General features: G+C 40.0%; 2 protein-coding genes across 8 annotated transcripts in view; one reads left to right on the top strand and one right to left on the bottom strand.

The window, feature by feature from the left end:
* Positions 1 to 1,450, bottom strand: part of ARHGAP10 (Rho GTPase activating protein 10) — a 163,580-nt gene extending 162,130 nt beyond the window's left edge. For 2 of the 4 annotated variants that reach the window (XM_054202145.1, XM_054202148.1), the window contains exons 1-2: positions 1,200 to 1,450; positions 954 to 1,095 (exon numbers count right to left, since the gene is read on the bottom strand). The gene's annotated coding sequence lies outside the window, so the exon portion shown is untranslated. The remainder of the gene's footprint in view (positions 1 to 953; positions 1,096 to 1,199) is intronic. The other 2 variants (XM_054202146.1, XM_054202149.1) reach the window with 2 other exon arrangements.
* Positions 1,265 to 19,965, top strand: PRMT9 (protein arginine methyltransferase 9). Of its 4 annotated transcripts, none has more exons than XM_054202142.1 (14): positions 1,265 to 1,286; positions 1,933 to 1,984; positions 2,551 to 2,763; positions 3,290 to 3,438; positions 4,769 to 5,005; positions 5,521 to 5,688; positions 7,576 to 7,678; positions 8,873 to 8,979; positions 11,435 to 11,627; positions 15,229 to 15,412; positions 17,149 to 17,860; positions 18,675 to 18,828; positions 19,303 to 19,425; positions 19,636 to 19,965. In XM_054202142.1, the coding sequence occupies exons 3-14, from the start codon at positions 2,578 to 2,580 to the stop codon at positions 19,849 to 19,851; spliced, it is 2,532 nt and encodes an 843-aa protein (XP_054058117.1). In that variant the 5' UTR covers positions 1,265 to 1,286; positions 1,933 to 1,984; positions 2,551 to 2,577; the 3' UTR covers positions 19,852 to 19,965. The 4 variants fall into 4 exon arrangements, 3 of the variants coding, with proteins under 3 accessions (XP_054058117.1, XP_054058116.1, XP_054058118.1); XM_054202141.1 differs by lacking the exon at positions 1,265 to 1,286 and adding an exon at positions 1,438 to 1,532; XR_008466533.1 differs by lacking the exons at positions 1,265 to 1,286; positions 18,675 to 18,828 and adding an exon at positions 1,438 to 1,532 and having other exon boundaries at positions 19,636 to 19,773.
* Positions 19,966 to 20,133: the final 168 nt, after the last annotated feature.

Here is a 20,133-nt window from a genome sequence, read left to right as displayed (position 1 = left end):
CCATGGATTACAGTTTAACTGCCACTGTATTTCATTTAGACTCATGTTTCCCGTCCATATGTGCTATTTTCATCTTGTTCAAAATGTTGGCCTGACGTTTTTAAGTGGTACTCATTCGTGTCTCAAGAGTGAAGGCACATGAAATATCCACAGCTGTAAAGCCTGGAAGAGCTGCATTTGTGCTTTAGAGAAGGAAAGTAAAGATGAACAGCTTCCAAACATTTCATAATTAGTAAACAATGCTGTGGCCTGTTCTTGTCCCAGAAGTAGGACAAGACCAAATGAACTCTGCCTTTTTTAGAAAAGATATGCACTCCAGGGCCCTGCATGTGGTGGTTCCCCAGAGCAGGCAACCTGCCAGGCAGCACAGAGAAAGAAGGTAAGTGGTGTCGTAGGCATGGGAGGGAGCAAGATAAGGGACTGGAGACGTGGAGCAACGCTCTGAATTTTGCTCCTTGCAATCTCTGTTGCTGCAGAGCTGTTAGTCAAACGTCCAAGACAACTAGGATGTGTTCATGACTTAGAACTAGGTGGTGTGTATGTTGTCCTCAGCTGTCATTCTTGGGACTTACCAACAGTGGAATTAAAACTAAATTTTAGGAACACCATAACTACAGGGCAGTTGCCTGCACAGCGTGCGGTTCTTGCACTACGTCTGGTAAACATTTAAGGTGGTAGAACACGTCTGAACAGCATCGAACAGCGAGGGACTGGATTTAGCACTGCTTTTAGTCCTGTGTTCATATGAGCTGAATTACCAGCTTTAAAAGATTGGATGTGGATGGAGAAAGAACATGGAAAATAATTACCATTATTGCGCCTGTGTATGAAGAAATCGTAGAACAGTTTTTAGTCGATTCACCATGTTTCACCTGAAAAGTCATGAGCTACACTAGCATTAAAAAAACAGTTTACAGAGTTTTGTCTGTACTTTTCTCAAACCTTTTACTTACCAATAAAGTTATGAATTTTCTTTTAGTTGTGTAGTGCCTGCTTCTTGTCACCTTTCAAAGCATTAGCTTTTCTGTAACGCTAGTTTCTGTCCCAAAATCTGAATTTTCGCGGTTCTTAAAAGCATGTAAGTCACAGCTGTTCCTTTAAGAAAATAAAGATAAGTAAGTGAATGTCCACGCCTTAAAATTGTAGAAAAAAAAAGCTTGGGGGGGGGAGGGAGGGTACGGGTGTCGACGACCACACACCTCTTGTCACAAATGGAACAGAAATAAAGATTGCTGTGCGCAATCCCACCTTAGGCCTTACGATCCTCGAACGCGTCCGTTAAGGAGGTAAGCGGGGCCTGGGTTTGCCTGGAAGGGCTTGCGGGGCCGATTCCTGGGCAGGGGGCTCCTTGGGGGGCGGTGCTGGCCGCCCCCTCAGGGCCCGGCCGCCCCCTCAGGGCGCGGCCTCTGGTTCCCGCCCGGGTCGGCGCCTGCCGCCCTGCGCGTGCGCGGCGGCTTCCGCCCGGCGGGAAGATGGCGGCGTCCCGCAGCATGCGCCTCGGCCGTCTGGGAGCCCCGTTCGGCGCCGAGCAGGTGAAGGCCCCGGGAGCCCCTGCCCCAGGCGCAGGGGAAGCCTTCCACCACCGCCCTGCCCCGCTGCTTTCCCTGCGCCGGGGGGGCCACCCTAGGGCTCGTCCGGCGAGCGGGGCTATGTCTGGCGGCGGTGCGGCCTGTGAGGTTTTCCCGCCCGTGGGAGCCAGGCCCCTCGTCCTCTCAGCCCCCGGGCCCCCACATCCCTGTGGCAGGCGGGTTTGCACGGCTGTTCCTGGTTTTGCGGGCCCCTGTGTAAATTGCTGGTGCTCACTTGGGACGTGGCCGATATTTGGGTTTGTTTTTTTTTTTTTCAAGCAAAAACCAAAAAAAAAAAAGCGTCTAGTTGTGATGGTGCTGCGTTCCCTGCAGTCCCTCTCCGTGTAACGTTCACTTTCTTCAGCTTTAGGATACACCTGAAAATCCTGAAGGTGGTATCAGGCCCTGTTATGTAGGTAAGCATTAAAACTCAAAGTGGTAACCATAGCAGTTATAAAAATGCGCATATTTAATCTGTTAAATCTTTAAGGTTTTTTTAAGGGTAAAAGTAGTTATGTTGCCTTGTGTAAAATAAACCATTTGAGCTCATTAGCTCTTGTTCTGGGAGTCTTTGCTTTACGAAGATACTGTTGTTGGGGTGGAAAGGTTTTAACCTGCAGATTTTGTGGTTGATTATGAAAATTATGAGTGCACGAATTTCCAGTGTGCAAAACTGTTTGGTCAGAGACATGCTAAAGTGTGTATTACGAAAACTAATTTTAAAAAAGCAAAGAGGTGTAAACTGTTTCCAGGACCAGGTCTAACATAAAGGTGATGCACACCTGACTTTTGAATGGTGAACACTCATTTTAAAGTTAATGGAATTATCAATGGCATAAAGATGAGCATGGTTTTGAATGCTTAGGATCTGGGGGGAGGGAGGATGTATTTACTAATGCCAGTGAAAATGCAAATGTTTGATCTGTCAGCTTTGTGTGTGACTTTTTGGCCTGCAGTAGAGACAACTTTTTTTTTATTTTAGGAAGAGCGAGTATTTACCTCCTTCAGAATGCCCAACGCCAACGCTAAGCTTCGTTGTAACAACAGAGGTGGTCAGGAAGCCGGAAGGCGGGAGTTGGTTTCCAGGTCTTTGCAGAGTGCGCAGCATTGCCTGGAGGACCAGGATTTTGGAACTGCATATGCTCACTATCTCCTCGTACTGAATCTAGCTCCTGAGTTAAAAAGTAGCGTCAAAGTAAGTGCTCTTTGAATTAGTTGAAACAATTTTATTTACTGTGTTCCTCTTGAGGCTTTGTGACGTGTTCTGTGCTTGTGATTTGTTTTATGTAACTGATTTTCCTATTCAGTCTTCTGAATAAAAGCAGAAAACAGTAGTAATGGGGACAGCCAACAACTTGTTTAATAAGCTGTGTATGCCTGTGGGAAGGGAATTGATACACTTTTAGCCTGTGTTTGTCAAATAAGTTTAATAAAAGTAGGGCCTTATTAGTATTGGCTTGTAGTATAGCATGCATTAATATACACATGAGCTCTCAGTATATGCTGGTGGGTGATGATACCCTGTGTGGATATCTGAGAGTTTATTTCTGCTTCTTCCAGTAAGCCAGCTGACTTGGGATGATAGCAAATGATTGTGCACTGCTCCTTAAGGAAACAAGGGTGTTCAGGTGCACGTCAGAATACCTCCAGATGTTTTCAGGGCTCAGTTCTCTACTTCTCATAACTGCCAGCAACTCAGTGATACACATTTTATTTTCTAGGAAACATTTCAGTTTACTCTCTTTAAATGGGCAGAAGAGCTAGATTCTCTGGCACGGATTCAAGATCTGTTTAACTGTTATGAGCAAGCACTTGAACTGTATCCGAACGATGAAGTGATATGTAATAGTATGGGAGAACATCTTTTCAGGTTTGTGGTAATGTATATTTAGTTTTTGTAAGGTTCATGTTTAGTATTGTATGTTAATAAACAATACCTAATTCAACAGAGCACGTAAAATGTGCTTAAAAGAAGTAAATGCAAGCATGTGCATAATGCTGTAGAGTGTGTACCGTTGTACTCAGATCTCTGTCAGCTTCAAGTAGAGTAGCCAATGCTAAAATAAACGTTGATAGTCACAGCAAAAAAAAACATCACCACTTTTACTTTTTTTTTTACTTTACTTTTACTGAAGTAAAAACTTAAAAGCACTGCCTTGAGATATTTTCTAACAATTTCTTAAGGAATTACTAAACAAAAAGAGAGACCAAAATTGTTCAGCCGCTGTGTTAACTATACTTGTGGTTAACCTGCAATTTTTGAAGTTCTTCCTTTCTTTCCTGTTAGATTCCTGAAAACTACTGCCTTTGTAAACTGTCTTTTTAATTCTGGTCCTTCTTGAGGTCAGATATAACAGACCTTTGAAGTGAAGAAGTTGATCGCATATACTGTTCTGTGTACAGCTATTCTTAAGTGATTTGAGTTTATGTTTTTATCGGTGTAAAACGTTCTTTTCCCGCTTTCTCCAAACAGTCCAAAACATAGTGCTTTGCTGTTGCTCAGGATTCTAAGATCTTCTGAGACTGGAATTTTAAGATTGAAATCGTGGGTCCTGGGTCCAGATAGTTTTGGTTAGGTTTGTTTTTTGTGATTATTTTGTTTGTTTTAAGGAAAAACTCTTTCAGCATTGTATTAAAATGTACATGTTTCTTGTATTTCATAGAGTTTGGGGTTTTTTCAGTGCTGTCTGATTTGAAAATATGTTATAGGTATCATAAAAACTTGCTTCAAGTTCACAATTTAGTTCCAAACTTGCCGCTTAACACAAGCACTGGCAGCTCAAAACTTGGTTGGTTTACGGTACGTTCTAGAATGGTTTTGTAGCATCCTCTTGACTTGAAAATCTGTGAGGCTGGATTGCAGAGTTGCTGCAGTCATGTTGTTGCAGTAAGTTCTTGCAAAACGTGTTTTACTTTGTCAAGGATGTAGTAGTAGATGAAGACTGGTGTGCACAATCGTATTTCTTACTGCCTTTGCATTTTAAAGTGCTTTGATGTAGAGCTGTACATCATTCTTTTTCATAAGGCAATATCAGTGTTTCTAAAGATAATCGTTCTAACCGGTGCAAAATATTTCCATTGTCTTTTAACTCATATAAGACCTCTTTATAGATCTACAGATATTTATGGATACTTGGCAGATGAATGCATGCTTTTTTTTTTTTTTTTTTTTTTTTTTTTTTTGTCATTTTTACTATTAGAATGGGCTTTAGGGATGAAGCAGCTGGATATTTCCATAAAGCAGTGAAGCTTAACCCAGACTTTGCTGATGCAAAGGAGAATTTTTACCGTGTTGCAAACTGGCTTGTGGAACGCTGGCACTTCATCATGCTCAACGATACCAAGAGGAATCTTACTTACCTAAAAGCAATTGAGAATGCTGTCCAGTCAGGATGCAAATCTGTCCTTGATATTGGAACAGGAACAGGAATCTTGAGGTGTGTCATAAGTGCATATTTAATATGAACTTAATAGAAGCATGTTTGTCTAACAAAATTTGTTGGCTAGTAAAAAAAAAAAAACCAAAACAACTTTCATGCCTTTATTGAGACAAAACTTAAAGGAAACAAAGCTTTCAGGAGTCCCTGAGTCTGGAGGTTAGTGTCTAGTAGTATCTTTAGAACCCATTTTTTTATTTGATGCAGCTGCTTTTTGTGTCGAAAATCACTTAATGAAAATGCTCTAGTATAAAGGGTGGATTTAGCATAGCTGCGGAGTAGCCTTATGCTACCTGTATTTTAATTTTTTTTTGGTGATAGCATATCAGGAGGATATCAATTTGTGCAATATCAGTGTTCACACAAGAGATATTAGATGATTTTTAGACTTGAACTATTTTCTCAGAAATATAAAGCAGATGCAGAAATAAAACTTAAGAACATTCGGTATCTGGTCATGCTTTACCTAAAATGATTTAAATTGGAGGGAAAAAGCGCTGATTCTTGTTTTTCAGTATGTTTGCAAAAAAGGCAGGAGCATCTTTTGTCTATGCCTGTGAATTATCAAAAACCATGTACGAACTTGCCCGTGATGTTGTGGCAGCAAATAATATGGAAAGAGAGATTAAACTTCTGCATTTGAAGTCACTCGATCTAGAAATTCCAAAGCACATACCTGAAAGGTACGTTATTGCGCTCTGTTGTGATATTATTTTTAATTTGCTTCTAGTTTCTAGAAAATACCCTGTGACCTAAACAGGAAATAACTTTGCCTATGATATTAACCATAATGGGAGAAGATTCTCTGTATGTTTTATGTTTTTATAAAGCAGTGCAGGAATGATAGCGTGTTTTTTAGATCATACTGATTTCCACGGTAGATCAACAATGTCATAAATTATGGAGTTTAATTCTCTGATAGTGGGAGCTTTGGGGCATATGCAATTATATTTCAGCAACAGGAAAAGAAAGATTACTACATCATAAAAGTAATTTTAATGCCCTTTTATATTTAACAACTTGTAACTTACTTCTGTAGCCCATGAGTAGGATGGAGGTATGTAATAGGGCCTGCAAAGGAAGACTGTTTGTGGGACACACCACACCCCTGCAACTCCATGTCATCTTCTGTGTTTGTCAGAGAGATCAGAAATTGCAGGTTGTCTGCCGCTTCTGATCAGGGAGTGAGGGAAAACTTCCCCTCCCCTCTGTCCCCTAAGGAGAGCGCTACTGTGTTTAGAGGTGAAAAGGTGCCACATCAGGCGTGTGGGTTCCTGGTTGTTTGCATCTGTAAGGCTGGTGGTGGCTGGGCTGACTCTAGCTGTGAAAGTCAGCACCCTGCCATGGCAGGCATCCATAGGGCTTTCAGTGTGACTTGGGATATTGGAGAAAAATGCGGTGAAATTTGTCCTGTGAGAGTAGGGTTTTGTGTTTGTGTTGAGCTTTTTGTTTGTATGTACACAGCTGCCCACCTGTCTGTATAGCAGAGATCCATGTGCTTTGGAAAATTAAGTAGCTTATTTTTCCAATTAAGTATTGTCTTCTAAAGCATAGTAAGAGCTACTGGGACAAATCAGCAGTTGGGAATTGCTCTTGGCAAATTAGAACTTGATCAGCGTCACAGCTTTCAGTATATGTGACCTAGGTTTTTATGTTACCCTCCTCTTTGCTCACTGTCCCATTCAGCAGGGATTCTTCTGGAGGGTCTGTCAATTTCTAGCAGGTAGAAATCTGAGGGGATTTTTGTTCGCTTTAGTATATGCGAAGGACTGCTTTATTACTTCAGCTCACTGCTGCTAGGGATGGAGATGAAGTGTGGGAAGGAAATAATCCATTTTACTTTGAATTACTAACATGTAATAAAGTATCTGGTGATGGTGCAGGCTCGTAATCTGAAGTGATGAAGCTCCCATGGTTTAGTGTGCCAGTCAAGCCTTTTCTAATTGCGGCAGCTGAGCTACAGTAACTGATCATTTGTATCCTCTCAGCGTCTATGGAGGGTTACTGGGTGTCACCTGTCAGGAATAAATTGTTACTGTTCTGGAAATGTCTTGTCTTATCGTGCCATATGTTTTTTGGTTTAAATCCAAAGGATTTAGGATTTTAGGGTCCGTTAGTCTACATAGGAATTTTATTGTGCTTTGATTATAGGGGTTTTTTTCTTATTCCTTTTTAACACGCGTGCCTGGGTCTTTTGTACAAGATTCAGACAAAATACATATTCTGCAGTAGTGTTGGCTGTGTGCCCAGGCTGAAGCATCTTCCTGTTTTGGCTAGATTCTTCCCACAGAATTTATTTATAAACACTGAACAAGAAGCTTTATGGTAAACTCTTGCTCCATATTTATTCTCTTTTGTCTACATCTTGAATAACTTCTAACAACAAATCAAACCAAATCATTTGTTGGAAGAATTAAATTGCCTATTGAAACTTTAGAACACTGGTGAAAGTTTTGATCTGAGCTCACATTGGTGTGGTGATTATTTTTTTTTTTTTTCTTTAAAAGAATGACTGCTAACAGGAATGTATGTTATACATTATATTTCATGGTGTCCTTTTTCTCATCTAGAGTTTCCTTGGTTGTCACAGAAACAGTTGATGCTGGTTTATTTGGAGAGGGAATTGTGGAGAGCTTGATACATGCTTGGGAACATCTACTTTTACAACCAAAGGTAGATGATGGGGATACATGTGTATAAATGGGACTCCTGTTTTGTTTGATGCATATTTGTGCGTATATGTTTGCGTGCGCACATGTGCACACATTCACACACAGGTGAATGAGGAACAACTGTCTTGTAAATATGTTATACCAATTCATATTTTCAAAATGAGTCATCTGGGTTTGTTCTATGAATTTGATTTCGGTGAAAGGCAATGAAGCAACTGCGTACGTTGTACTTCTGTGAGCTTGTGTTCTGAGTAGACAGGAACCTGCAATGCATGTTTCCCTGATATAACTTTCCAGCACACAGAGATGGTTCACTCTTGATCGCTGTTCATTCCTTTCTTCCCACCCATCCACCCCACCCCCAACCCCCCTCTTTGTAAGTAACACCAGAGGGATTTGTGTGTGTTTTAAAGGCACTGTTTTCCTGCAAGTTTGATTGCAGCTGGGTCATTTTGAGACACCAACTAGTAGCAGAAAGACATGTCAGTCTAAGCAGAAAGTGCTGAATTATGGTAGAATTATTTCTCATCATAACACTAGGGAACAGTCACTTATAGTTTGGTAAATATGCCTTATGCTTATGCTCTTAATTTATTTTTGCTAACTTTGAACTCTTCTGGAAGACTGAACTATTCCACAGAGTCTCTCAGATTTTACTTCATGTATTTTGCATTTTAGCTAGCATACATTGAGCAAAGTAATATGACAAGGAGCCTTATATGGATTAACCTCTGTTAGGTTTTATGAAATAGAAGGACATCTCTTTTATTTTGATGTTGCATTGATTCCAAGTAATTTTAAAAAAAGTCTTACCGGGTTGAAAGCTTTTTGTGTTGTATTGGACTGAAACTGATGACCTCTAGTGTTAAGTATAGGAATGATGCATAAAGGAAAGGTCCTCAAATGTTTCAATATATTCTAACAGAATACAAGTTAAAAAACGTTTTAGAGGTACGCAGAGGAAGTAGTAGACTGAAAAGTAAAGCTGGTGCATGGATATATTGAAACACAGTATTTAGGAAAATCCTTAATGGTCAACTGGAATGACTAAGACCAGAAACTTTACTGGTCATTAAGAACTTTCCGATATTTTGACCGTAATATTGAATGGCTTATTAATATGTAACCTAGGCTTTGCAGCAATGGTGGAAATAGGTCACTCTCTCATTGCATGTTGTTGTTCCTGTTTTCACAGCCTAAAAATCAAGATGTCGGTACTGGAAATTACGGCAAAGTCATTCCTGCAAGTGCTACGATATTTGGGATGGCAGTGGAATGCAGAGAGATACGTAGACATCACAGGTATGTTTAAACTCTAGCACAGTTTGAATCCTTATTTTTTATTTGGGAAGACAGACCGGTCTTTTTTATTGAGGATTTTTCATTTATTGTTCTCTTCATTTTTCAAATGGTTCATTATGTTTTCACTAAATAGATTTCTGCTCTCACTTTCCCACCCCTTTTCCAGGCTCGTTTGTTTGTTTCCTCTTTGTGGTTCAGACTTTCTGGATCACTTCATCAAAAAATCTTGATTTTCAGTTATGCTGAAATACATGCCTTTAACGCTTCTCAGTTACTGTATTGGAGATTCTCGGATTAACACTTGGCCTTTATCCTCCCTCATTTTACCCTCCTTATAATCTGTTCCAAACCTCGCTGCTGAATGTAATCTTTTCAGGGTATGAGGAGAGGATTTTGTAAAGCCTAAGTGTTAACAGCCCCACCTAGTATTATCTTTCTGAATACATGCCTTGCTTAATTCTGAACTAGCATATATATATATATATATATTCATGGTAAGCTTTCATTTCCTCCTGGAGTCCTTGCTCTCTCTTTGAAGCAGTTGTTTCACATCCATGTGAAATGTGTTTACTTCCAGAAGAACAAATGAACTGACAAACTTGTGAGAAAACTTGAGTTCTACTAAGGATAAATCTAAACTTCCACAAAACTTTTAGGATACCAGAGTATCCTGCATATTGTTTTTCAAGTTTGAACTAGGTATCTTTCAAGAGTCATATGTAACAGTAAAACAATATTCTAGGAGAACATAGGTGTGCTCCATTAGTGCATGTACATCTAGTCATTTTGCATAAAATATACCAGAATATGGGTTAATTTACCAACTTGAGTCACCCTAAGAATTACAGGTGTCATGTTTTTTTAATGCTTAATTTTTAGTCAGTTGGGCCCCAGAAAGGGAGATAATAAAGTGGCTCTACTTCTGTGCTTACGTATCGAAGCCAGAAGTGTTCATGACAATATAAAAATCTGCTGACCTATTCCACAATATAGGCCTCGTACAACAGCTGTTAAAATAATGCATGGATTCAGTTTCAAATGAAGGAGGATACATTCTCATCCTTGTTAAAATATCTAAGTTACTTCACTGAGCCGCTGAGAGGATTGTAATTGTTAATAATGTTGCTGTATTTCTTAGTATTTATTGTGAAGTACTTAGTACTTTGTGCTTTCTATATGACACATACACTCTTACTGCTAGGGACTCTGCTCCAAAGATGGAATCTGATTCACTTTTGTACTTTAGCTATGCATAATGTTCAAAATACAAGAATCTAGAATTCAGGTTATGTAGGCCTAAGAATCCAGGTTATGAGAAAAGGCAACCTATTCAATTCCATGATGGGGAGCTTCTCTGGATCAAGGAGATGACCGTATCTGATGAAAATATTATCAGACAGCCTGGCTGGTCATACTTAGTTGGAGGGAGATCTTTTGCAGGGAGGGGAGGTTCCCAAGAAAGTGACTCAGAATTAAAAATAGTTCTAGAAATAGAAATTTAACGAGTTGTCATTTGAACTTGTGAGTGCTAGATCTCACTATAAGAATATAGATTTGCTGATAACTCTCACTTAAATGGTAAGCGCTAAGTCCTTCACAGACAAATGTACGTTTTCAGAATAATCTAAAGTGTAGCTTGTACGAGACTTGGTCTCATGTAACTTCCAGGCTCATACTTTGAAAACGAGGATATATCTTAAGACCTCAAACCTAAGAGGTGGACAGTGTATGTAAGTAATTGTTTTAAAGCAGTTTCAGCATTCTTTCTTCTTTGAAGCTTTTTGTATAAGGTTGTTTTTAGAAACGTAATCGATCCTCTATCTTACAAGAGAGGATATGTGTATTCTGAGTTGTCAAAGCCTTTTCCACCAAGAAATCAACACTGAGACTTTCTTTGCAGCTATGTAACTATGAAAAATGCCTTATTCTGTGCTTGGTAAATATATAAAGGTACTGCAAAATGAAAGTTTTATGTCAAAGAGACTCCAAAAATGAATTTTCCTATTGCATATCTATCTATCTATCTTTGTTAGACTATTCTGTTCACCTGAAAGAAACATCGTCGTTACCTGTCTAATGCAACAGCAGCAGAAAAGCGTTATTTGTCTTATTATCACAGGATATATTCTTTCTAGTTCTCTGTCAAGACTCAAGGAGTTGTACCTAAGGGGCCAAAAGTCTGTGGCCTTTGACAAAGGATGTACTGGGCTTTTTCTCAGTTTCTTGTAGCAGCATTCAGTTCTGATTCTTCAAAGTGATGTGCATTTTCTGTGCTTTAGAGCCGGTCTGAAACTAACAAAACCCCCACAAAATAGTTTTATTACTTTTTAGTTTTTCTATTCTTACACTTTGTGCATTTAAAAATACTTAGCCAGCCTGGGAAGAATTTCCTTTGGGTTTTTTGGTCAGATTGTTTGAGGTTTCATTTCTTCCCTTTTTTTTCCTTTACTCCCAGAGTGGGAATGCAAGAAGTTGCTGGTGTGCGCTTGCCAAATTCGGTGCAGTTCTTTAGTCCAACATACGCTTCTGCTGGTTCAGAGGAAACTGTTGAACCTTACACCACTGAGAAGCTCAGTCGTATCCCTGGAGGTTACGTACCTCTGACAGAACCCTGTCAAGTAATGACAGTAGATTTCAACAATCTGCAGGTAATGACTTTTTTTTTTTTTTACGTCCTTCATAAGTAATCTATTTATGAATAATGAGAGCCCTGTATTTTATTTGCTTTCCGGGTTCAATTTCAGAACAGTTCATAAGTGCAAAGTTGGCAGGACTGCACTGAAAGCCTCTGCTGGTTTTGATACTTGTCTGGTTGTTTGGTGATGTGATTCATCAGATGACAGTCTCAGAGTTTTTGAAGGTGGAGTATTTTATTTGACATAGTTTACGGAACTAGAGTAGGTCACTAAAGGGTCAAACAACTGCCAGCCTCAGTGCAGGGAGCGGGAAGAAGAATGCAATAGATAGATCTTAAATGACTTCTGCAGTTGTGGAGCTGACTTAGTTTATTCCTCTGAAGTTAGAGTCTTCAAGAAACTCTTCAGACAAAAGAGAAAGGATGTATTTTACATCTGGCGTGAAAATGTTTGTAAGCATTGATGGGTAAGCATAAAAGAGAGGAGACATGAAGAAATTATCTTACCCTATTTAATCAGGTTGATTCCACCCTTCAGCTTCTTTGGTATCTGCTGGTATTTCTGTAATATGGCAATCTAAAATATGGTAGCATTATTTTGTGTATTTTGCACAAAATACGGTTGTTTGCGTATACAAAATAGGCCTGAGCTCTAAGGCAGGGACCTCAGCCACTAGCAGCTGAGCATGCTAAAAAGATGATACATCTGATCTCTGGTGTGTTTCTTGCTCATTGACCTGTGGTGAGGAGTTAGTGTTGAGTCAGAGCTAAAAATAGTTTCTGTTATATAAATGAAATTATTCTTGGCTACTGCTTGGCCAGGAATTGCAATGTTCCTGAATCAATAGCTTTTCCTAGTTGGCTTGTCTGACATCCTGAGATTAAAAATGAAATAAGACAAGGCTCTTTAGTATACTACTGGGAGCGATCTCTCTGTGAGCTAATGTTTCTTCTGCTTCTAGCATCAATAAGAAGCTGTTACTCTCATCTCAGCTGGCTACTCTTAAGCATCTGCCTGCTGGAGATGGAAAGATAATTCTAAAGAGTGAAAAACAGTGTTACTCTTTAAACCATGTTTCAGAACTACTCCTTTGAAGTTTCAGTTAGACTAAGGGAATGTTCCTGTCATGAAATGGTAATATTTGACAAGTAAAGGTAATGGGAAGAGATGCAATTAACTTATTGGGAATCACTGGTTACTGTTTGTTACTTTTGTCCCTAAGCAAATAGGACAGTTCCAAACACCAGTAGGTTACTTTCAACGTGGGGCTTTTGTGTTTGTTTTGTCTGTTTGTTTTTGTCGTGGCCACACAGGAATGTTCAATTAGTGCAGCTAAAAATAAAAAAGAAAAATTGTGTCTGCTCCTATTGGAATAAAAAAAACCTGCTATACTTAACAGACAGTAGCAGAATTACCTACTAAAGATTGAAATTCAAATATGTAATCACTTAGCACTAGTACGGTAATTTCAAAGGCCCATTTTCTAAACTCGTACGTCAAAGGAGAGGGATTTTGCTCTTATCTGCTTGTACTAACTATGCTGACCAAAATTGACAGAACTGAGAAAAAGACTTAAAAATATGGTGCAATAGTTTCTCAAACTGAGTTGTAAGAGGCTTCAAAGACATCAGTACAGGTCAGAGAAATAATGGTAAGAAGTTAAAAAAAAAAAAAGGCAGTTGAGTTTTATGCCGATTACTTTATTACTCCTATTATTAGCAGCAGCCCAGTTCCCCGTTCCCCAGGCAGGGGAATGAGATGTGGCTATAATTACAGGCTGCAGACACTTGCACTTAGCCAGGTACTACCTGCGTGCGTGTTTGCTGGCAGCAGATCAGTGCCACTGGGAGTGGAAGTGAGTGTTTACCTCAACAGCCAGTAATTAAAGCTCAGTCGCACTTTCAGGCCCTAAAGGAACTGAGCTCTTGCCAATGATTACAGGTACGGGCTCTTTCTAATTTTAATGAGAAGTTACTGTGTGGAATATTTGAGAAATTCTGGATCAAGACATAGGAAACTTGATAACTGCATTCTTCCTGTGGTTTTTCCTGAATTTTTTTTTTAATGCAAGTTATCTTTTTATTGTTCAGAGAAATGTGGCACAGCATCATTTTGGGTTTTTTTCTGCCTATTCCTGGATCGTTGCTTTATTTTCTTTGCTATGTCTTTAACTGCACTAGTTGATAAATTGGCATCCTGATGTGCTAGAGCTGTTTGAGTCTGTAACTGTCATAAATAATAGAAAAAAATGCATGCAGTGGACAAATGTGAGGAATAAATATGGGATAAGCAACGTGGCAGAGAGTGGAGAAGGCTGGAATAACTGCCTTCAAGTGGGTTTTAAGTGTTGTGTGCCACAAGATAGGGATGTAACACTACAGTTACTAAACTAGTGGATGAGAACTGTGAACCTGCTGCTTTTAAGGAATAATCAGGAAGAATATTTTTAATATCAAATACACTTCTGAACTTCCCAGAAACTGAGAAACAGATGCATGCTTGTGCTCTTGCTGTCTTGCTTCAAGAGGCTTACTGCCAGCAAAGCTTCAACTTCCTGCCCTTTTTTTGTTTCTCCAGTTGATGTATAGAAAAAATGACTAGCAGCAAAGTACTTTTATTGAAGAGCAGTGAGATCTCATTATGAACTTTAATAGCATCGAGTAATTCTGACACATGCCTTGTCCAGACATCTCTCAATTGTGAGAAGAGAGGTAGACCAACTCTTGGAGAACACAGAATGAGAATGAAAAAGGGAAAAATAAAAAAACGCAGTGTGTGAGAGCTACTCTTAGAGTGGAACTTTTCATTTGCCCTGTGTATAAGATTGAAACTTAGAAAGGAGAAATGTTGACATAAGCAGATCGGGAAGCTGATAAATGTTTAGGCAAGGCCGTTGTGTTACTAAATAGAAGGGTTGTGACTAAGACAATCTTTGGTCCCTTGTGACTGACCTCCTGTTACTTGGCTTATGCTGGAACTATCTACATTAGAGCCGGGCCTTTTACGTTTGTGAATGTTCGTAACAAAAGGTAATTACCGAGGAAAATAAATTGTACGTGGAAGTACCTAAAAATGTACCTAATTCTTGTTACATATTCAAAACATTTTAGGAGTATTGGAGAATTTATAACCTGATCCCTTTAGGGGGAGATCTTAATTCTTTCCAGTAGTGAAATTGCATATGCCTGAGCTTTTACACAAAGCCCAGGTAGCAGAGAAAATATCCTAAGTATGTACCTAAGCATTGGCTTCAATCCAGTCCAAAGACTGGCTCGGTTTACTTCTCGTAAGGCAAGCCTTGCCAGTCTAAAGTCCTTTCTTGCAGTTTTCAGTGTTTTTAAATACGTACGTTTTTAGATGTAGATATGTTTGCTTTAATGGCTGATGGGGGCAGGTTTGTTGTGTGCATAACTGCACTTACATGTGGGATGACAATTCCTATGCTATCATACTAAGGATAATTGGTATTGAAGCAGCTTGTTAACTTCAGGTTTCTGTTGGGTGCGCTCACGGATTGCTGCAGAAATTTGAGCGACTTAGTGTAATAAAAAATATTTTTTTATTTATGGGAAGAAACGCTCTCACACTTTTTTTCTCTTTGCATTTTGGTCAGGAGCTGAAAAGCCTTGCAGCTAGAAAGCCCTGGAAGCTCAGCCTGCCAGTCACTGAAGGAGGAATACTAGATGCTATTGTGGTGTGGTTTGTACTACAGCTTGACGATGAGCACACTCTATCTACAAGTCCCAGTGAGGAAACTTGTTGGGAACAGGCAGTCTATCCTGTGCAGGGCCTCCTTGGTATGTCCTGTGGATTTTCTTGTTGCAGTATATTAACTTGGGTTCATTTTGGTTTTGAGCTAGTTTAGGTTATCTCGGAGATTAGAAAGTGGCAGGAAATAGGTTTAGGAAAAGTTGAACAGCAAGTAGCTGTGAGGTGGTTCCTGAGCACGTTTCTGGACTGTAGTGCACAAGTCTTGTTCGTGTGACTCTGCTATGAAGCAGAAAAGGACCTGCTTAAGATCTGGGAGAATGCTTTTCATTAAATTCTTTTTTTTTTCTATACTGGATTAAATGCATTGTGGAGCAACTCCAAAAAGTGGGGCTACTGACTGGCTTTACTTAGTCAAGATGTGACTTGTGAAAGGGAGGTGGGGGAGGTGAGGTAGGAATTGATAGCTGCTACTGCCACAAAACCAAAACTAAACATTCCCACCTACCCCTCGCCTCCATTTTTGGACTCAGTTTGAATACTGTTCTCCACACACACACAGTGGCACTGTCAACTCCTGCATCCTCTACTCTCCATTCATCCATTTTCCATTCTCCTGTTTCATAGAATCTTAGAATTATCCGGAGGGACCCATAAGGATCATTGAGTCCCAACTCCCTGCTCCTCTCAGGACTATCTAAAACTAAATCACATGACTAAGAGTGTTGTCCAGATGTTCCTTGAACTCTGACGGGCTTGGTGCTGTGACCACTTCCCTGGGGAGCCCGTTCTGGTGACCGTCCACTCGAGGTAGGACCGCACCAGTGCAGTGTAGAGTGGGACAGTCATCTCCCTCAGCTGGCTAGCTGTGCTGTGCTCGATGCACTCCAGGACATTAGAGTTGGCCCTTTTTGCTGCCAGGGCACACTGACTCATTCAATTTGCCATCCGCCCCCAGCTCGCTTTCTGCGGGGCTGCTCTCCAGCCCTCTCATCCCCAAATTGTACGTATAACCAGGATTACCCTGTCCCAGGTGGAGGATCTGGCACTTGCTCTTGTTCAGTTTTGTAGAGTTGGTGATTGCCCAGCTCTGTAGTCCATCCAGATCTCTCTGTAAGGCCTCTACCCTCAAGGGAGTCCATAGCTCCTCCGAATTTAGTATCGATAGACAGTAGGGGCAGCTGTGCTATAGACTGGCTCAACTGAAAGTGTAGGTGAGGGAAGAGATTCTTGTAGCCTGTGTTGCCATTGAAAGAAATGTTTGTCAAACAGTAGCAGTTCTGTTTCAAATTTCTGGTCTGTATCAGTGGATTTACATTCTTAGAACATATACAGAGAGTATCCAAAGACCGTCTTGAGCTGTACACCATAAATATGTAAATAAATGTTCCAGTAAAACTTACTTGGAATAAATTACCCTTTCTAAACTGTAGCTGTTGTTTTCAACAAATTTACCTTTGTCTACAGGAGGTATTAAAATGTAAATATTTAATATTTAGCATTTTAAAGCAAAAGCAATTTCTTTACCAGGCTGTTTTTGTTCTGCTCTGCTGTTGACAGAACACTTGAAGTAATATCTGTTTATCATAAAAAGGCTTATTTTGAGGATAAATGGATTTTTTGTAGTGTGGGACAGTTTAGGGCAAATATTTACACACAGTTGCAGATTTCAGCTTGTAAGCTCCAGACTAGAACAATTCTTTTATACACACTAGTAAGCAGAAATGAGGTAATGCTTTTGTGGTTTGGTTTTTGTTTTTAAGCACTGTATGGCTGCTTCACTGATGTTTGCTGTAAAGTGACATTTTTGTGCTGTTTTGCCAAGATTATTCTGTGAAGACTGGAGATACTGTGATGATGGAAGTTTGCTGCCAAGACTGCTACTTGAAGATCCAGAAGATTTCCTCTTTGACTTCAGAGTGTGGGATGGATGTCGGTGACAGAGATGACGCGCTGAGTTTGGGCAATGAGGCTGAACTATGTAATGCTCTGGCTGGTCTTCAGACAAGTAACAAACAGGATGGCAATGGTCAAGTGTGTGTGTTGGAATCCACGGAAATAGCCCTGCTGAACAACGTACCATACCACGAATGCTTTAAAGCAGCCATGGGCAAAGTGCTGTTGTCATTAAATCCAAGTAAGGACTTACAGTCCATGGATGTTGATGGACACGGCAGTGGGGTGAACCTCCAAGAGAACCAAAACAAGAGCTCTCTAGATGTGGCTCCTGATCCTTTGTACATTTTAGATGTGTCTGAAGGCTTTTCCATCCTGCCAGTTATAGCTGGCAAACTTGGACCAGTTAGAGCCTACAGTTCTATTGAGAAAGAACAGCACCAGGCAGCACTTACTGTAATTTCAGAAGCTAACCATTCCCCGAAGGAAACGTTAGAGTTTTGGCTCAGTCACTTAGAAGATGAAAGTGTGGTGCTACAGAGACCCAAGTCGGACAAATTGTGGAGTATTATTATCTTGGATGTTATAGAGACATCAGGTTTAATCCAGCAGGAGGTGATGGAAAAGGCTGCAATATCCAGGTACAGTATTCTTCATGCTTTGTGACAACAGAATATTCCAGGCAATTTATGGTCATTACCTTTTCTAAGTTTTGAATAAATCTTTGGGTGACTTGAAAGATTTTTTGCTGTAAGAACAAATGGGAAGTTACTCTTTTATCATATGTAGACTCAAATCTGTTGGCATGAAAATACATCCAATAGCGAGCTGCTTAGATACCTAATTCCTATGAAAAGAAGCCTGCTATAGGAAAAGGAAACCTAAACCAATCTATTGAATCGGAGGTTTTTGATATTATGCTGAGTGAAGTCTCCTGTCATGTTGCTGCTCTCAGCAGTGTGATATTCTGTGGCAAGAGACCAAGCAAGCCTCAGTGTTGTTTTTTTTCAGAAAAAAATGCTGTCTCCTGTATTGCTGTCAACTTCAGTTAAACACTTCCAAGAAGGGTGACTTAAATTCCCACCAGGTTTTGTTTCCCTGTGGGTGCGCCGCCTCTTTTACCAGTGCCTCCCAACAGCATGTGCTGCGTGACTTCTGGTTTTAATAAGCATTTCTGCCAGTCCTTCAGTATTAGATGCTGCTGCTATGAATAAATCTCACTATCTTCATCTTGAAGTATCACTGTTTCCAATACTGATGCTGAGAAAAGATGACTTAATTCCATAGTTTTAGTATTATGTGACAAGTTTTCCTGGTCAAATGGGATCAAATTCAAATGCTTATGAGCACTTGACTTCGGAGGAAGAACTAGTGTGCCTTTCTTAAATGTAGTTGATGTTCTTTCATTGCTGTTGAATGAAATGCTTTAGGGGTGAAATCTCTCTCATTTTACAGATGTTTACTTCACAGTGGAGGGAAGATTTTCCCACAGTATGTGTTGGTATATGGGATGCTTGTAGAATCAGAGTCTCTGTTACTGGAGAGTGCTGTTCAAGGAACAGAACCAACTCTTGGGTTTAATATAGCCCCTTTTATCAACCAGTTCAAGGTATGAAGTTGGTGGGTGTCTTCCAGGCACAGTTCCAAAGCCTGCAGCTGTCTAGCTGTTTAGTTTTGGTGTAAACTGCAAGAAAACTGCAGAGCTGAAATTTTTTCGTAGTGTTGAAGTTATCAAGAGAGGTTTATGTGACCCAACAGGGACCTTGACATAAACTAAAAAGGGTAACATTTATTTTAGGACTGTTGTGGGAGAAGTTTTGTCTGAGTAACGAAAGATGCAATGTTACGTGTAGAGAAGAGTGACTGTGCTGTTAGTATCTCCTTCATCACCACGTATGCCGACAGTCACGTTTCAAAAGGGATTAGAAGGGTGTATTTTGCGTTATGGCTGTGTCTCACAGGCATTACAGTAATTCATAGAAACTTACGCATTACGATTAAGTCTCTTCGCTTTTCGCTTTTTAATGGCTATCGATGCCTGAGGTTATGGTGTATACTCTGAGGTTATGGTGTATACTCTTAGGTACCTGTTCGTGTGTATTTGGATCTTTCTACGTTACCGTGTCTACCCTTGAGCAAGCCAGCAGAGCTTCTGAGGCTGGATCTCATGAACCCTCTGTTGAACAGCTCCAGCAGAGAAGTGAAGGTGAGTCGCGTGTACAAGAAGTGAGAAGTGTGCTTAACTGCTCTTCTGCAGAGCTGCTCCTTCATTGCTCACCTTGGCTGAAAATTTCAAGACAGAATTTACTTGTCTGCAGGTATCTCTGAAATGGATTGAGATGGTTTGAACTACTTTATTTTCTTACTTCTTTGAAAAGAGTATAACCGATTAAACTCATATTTTAAATATTTTTAGGTACAAATCTGTAAGTCTGGCCAAGTCACTGCAATTCCCTTCTGGTATCACATCCATCTAGATGAAGACCATAGCTTGAATACATCGGATGCGTTCTCGCACTGGAAACAAGCTGCAGTTGTTCTTGATGAGCCCATCCAAGTTCAGGTTGGAGATGAACTTGTGCTTGATGTTCAACACCATAAAAGCAATATTAGCATTACAGTTAAACGGTGAAGAATGTCAAGTGTAAACTGACTTGTGGTTAATTACCTGTGCATAAATTGACTGTTTGTAACATCACTGATGTTAACTTACATTAAAGTCTAAATTTTATCTACTGATCAAAAAGTCTATTTTGTTGCTTTAATAGTAGATACTTAATCATCGAGTCCAGCCATCAACCTAACTCTGACAAAAGCCATCAGTAAACCATATCTCTAAGCACTATGTCTACCCACCTTTTAAATACCTCCAGGGATGGTGCCTCAGCCACTTCCCTGGGCAGCCCTTTCAATG

Source organism: Rissa tridactyla, chromosome 5 (genome assembly GCF_028500815.1).
Source record: "Rissa tridactyla isolate bRisTri1 chromosome 5, bRisTri1.patW.cur.20221130, whole genome shotgun sequence".
Lineage (NCBI taxonomy): Eukaryota > Metazoa > Chordata > Aves > Charadriiformes > Laridae > Rissa > Rissa tridactyla.
The sequence above is the reverse complement of the archived record's forward strand: the minus strand, read 5'-3'. Positions and strand labels throughout refer to the sequence as shown.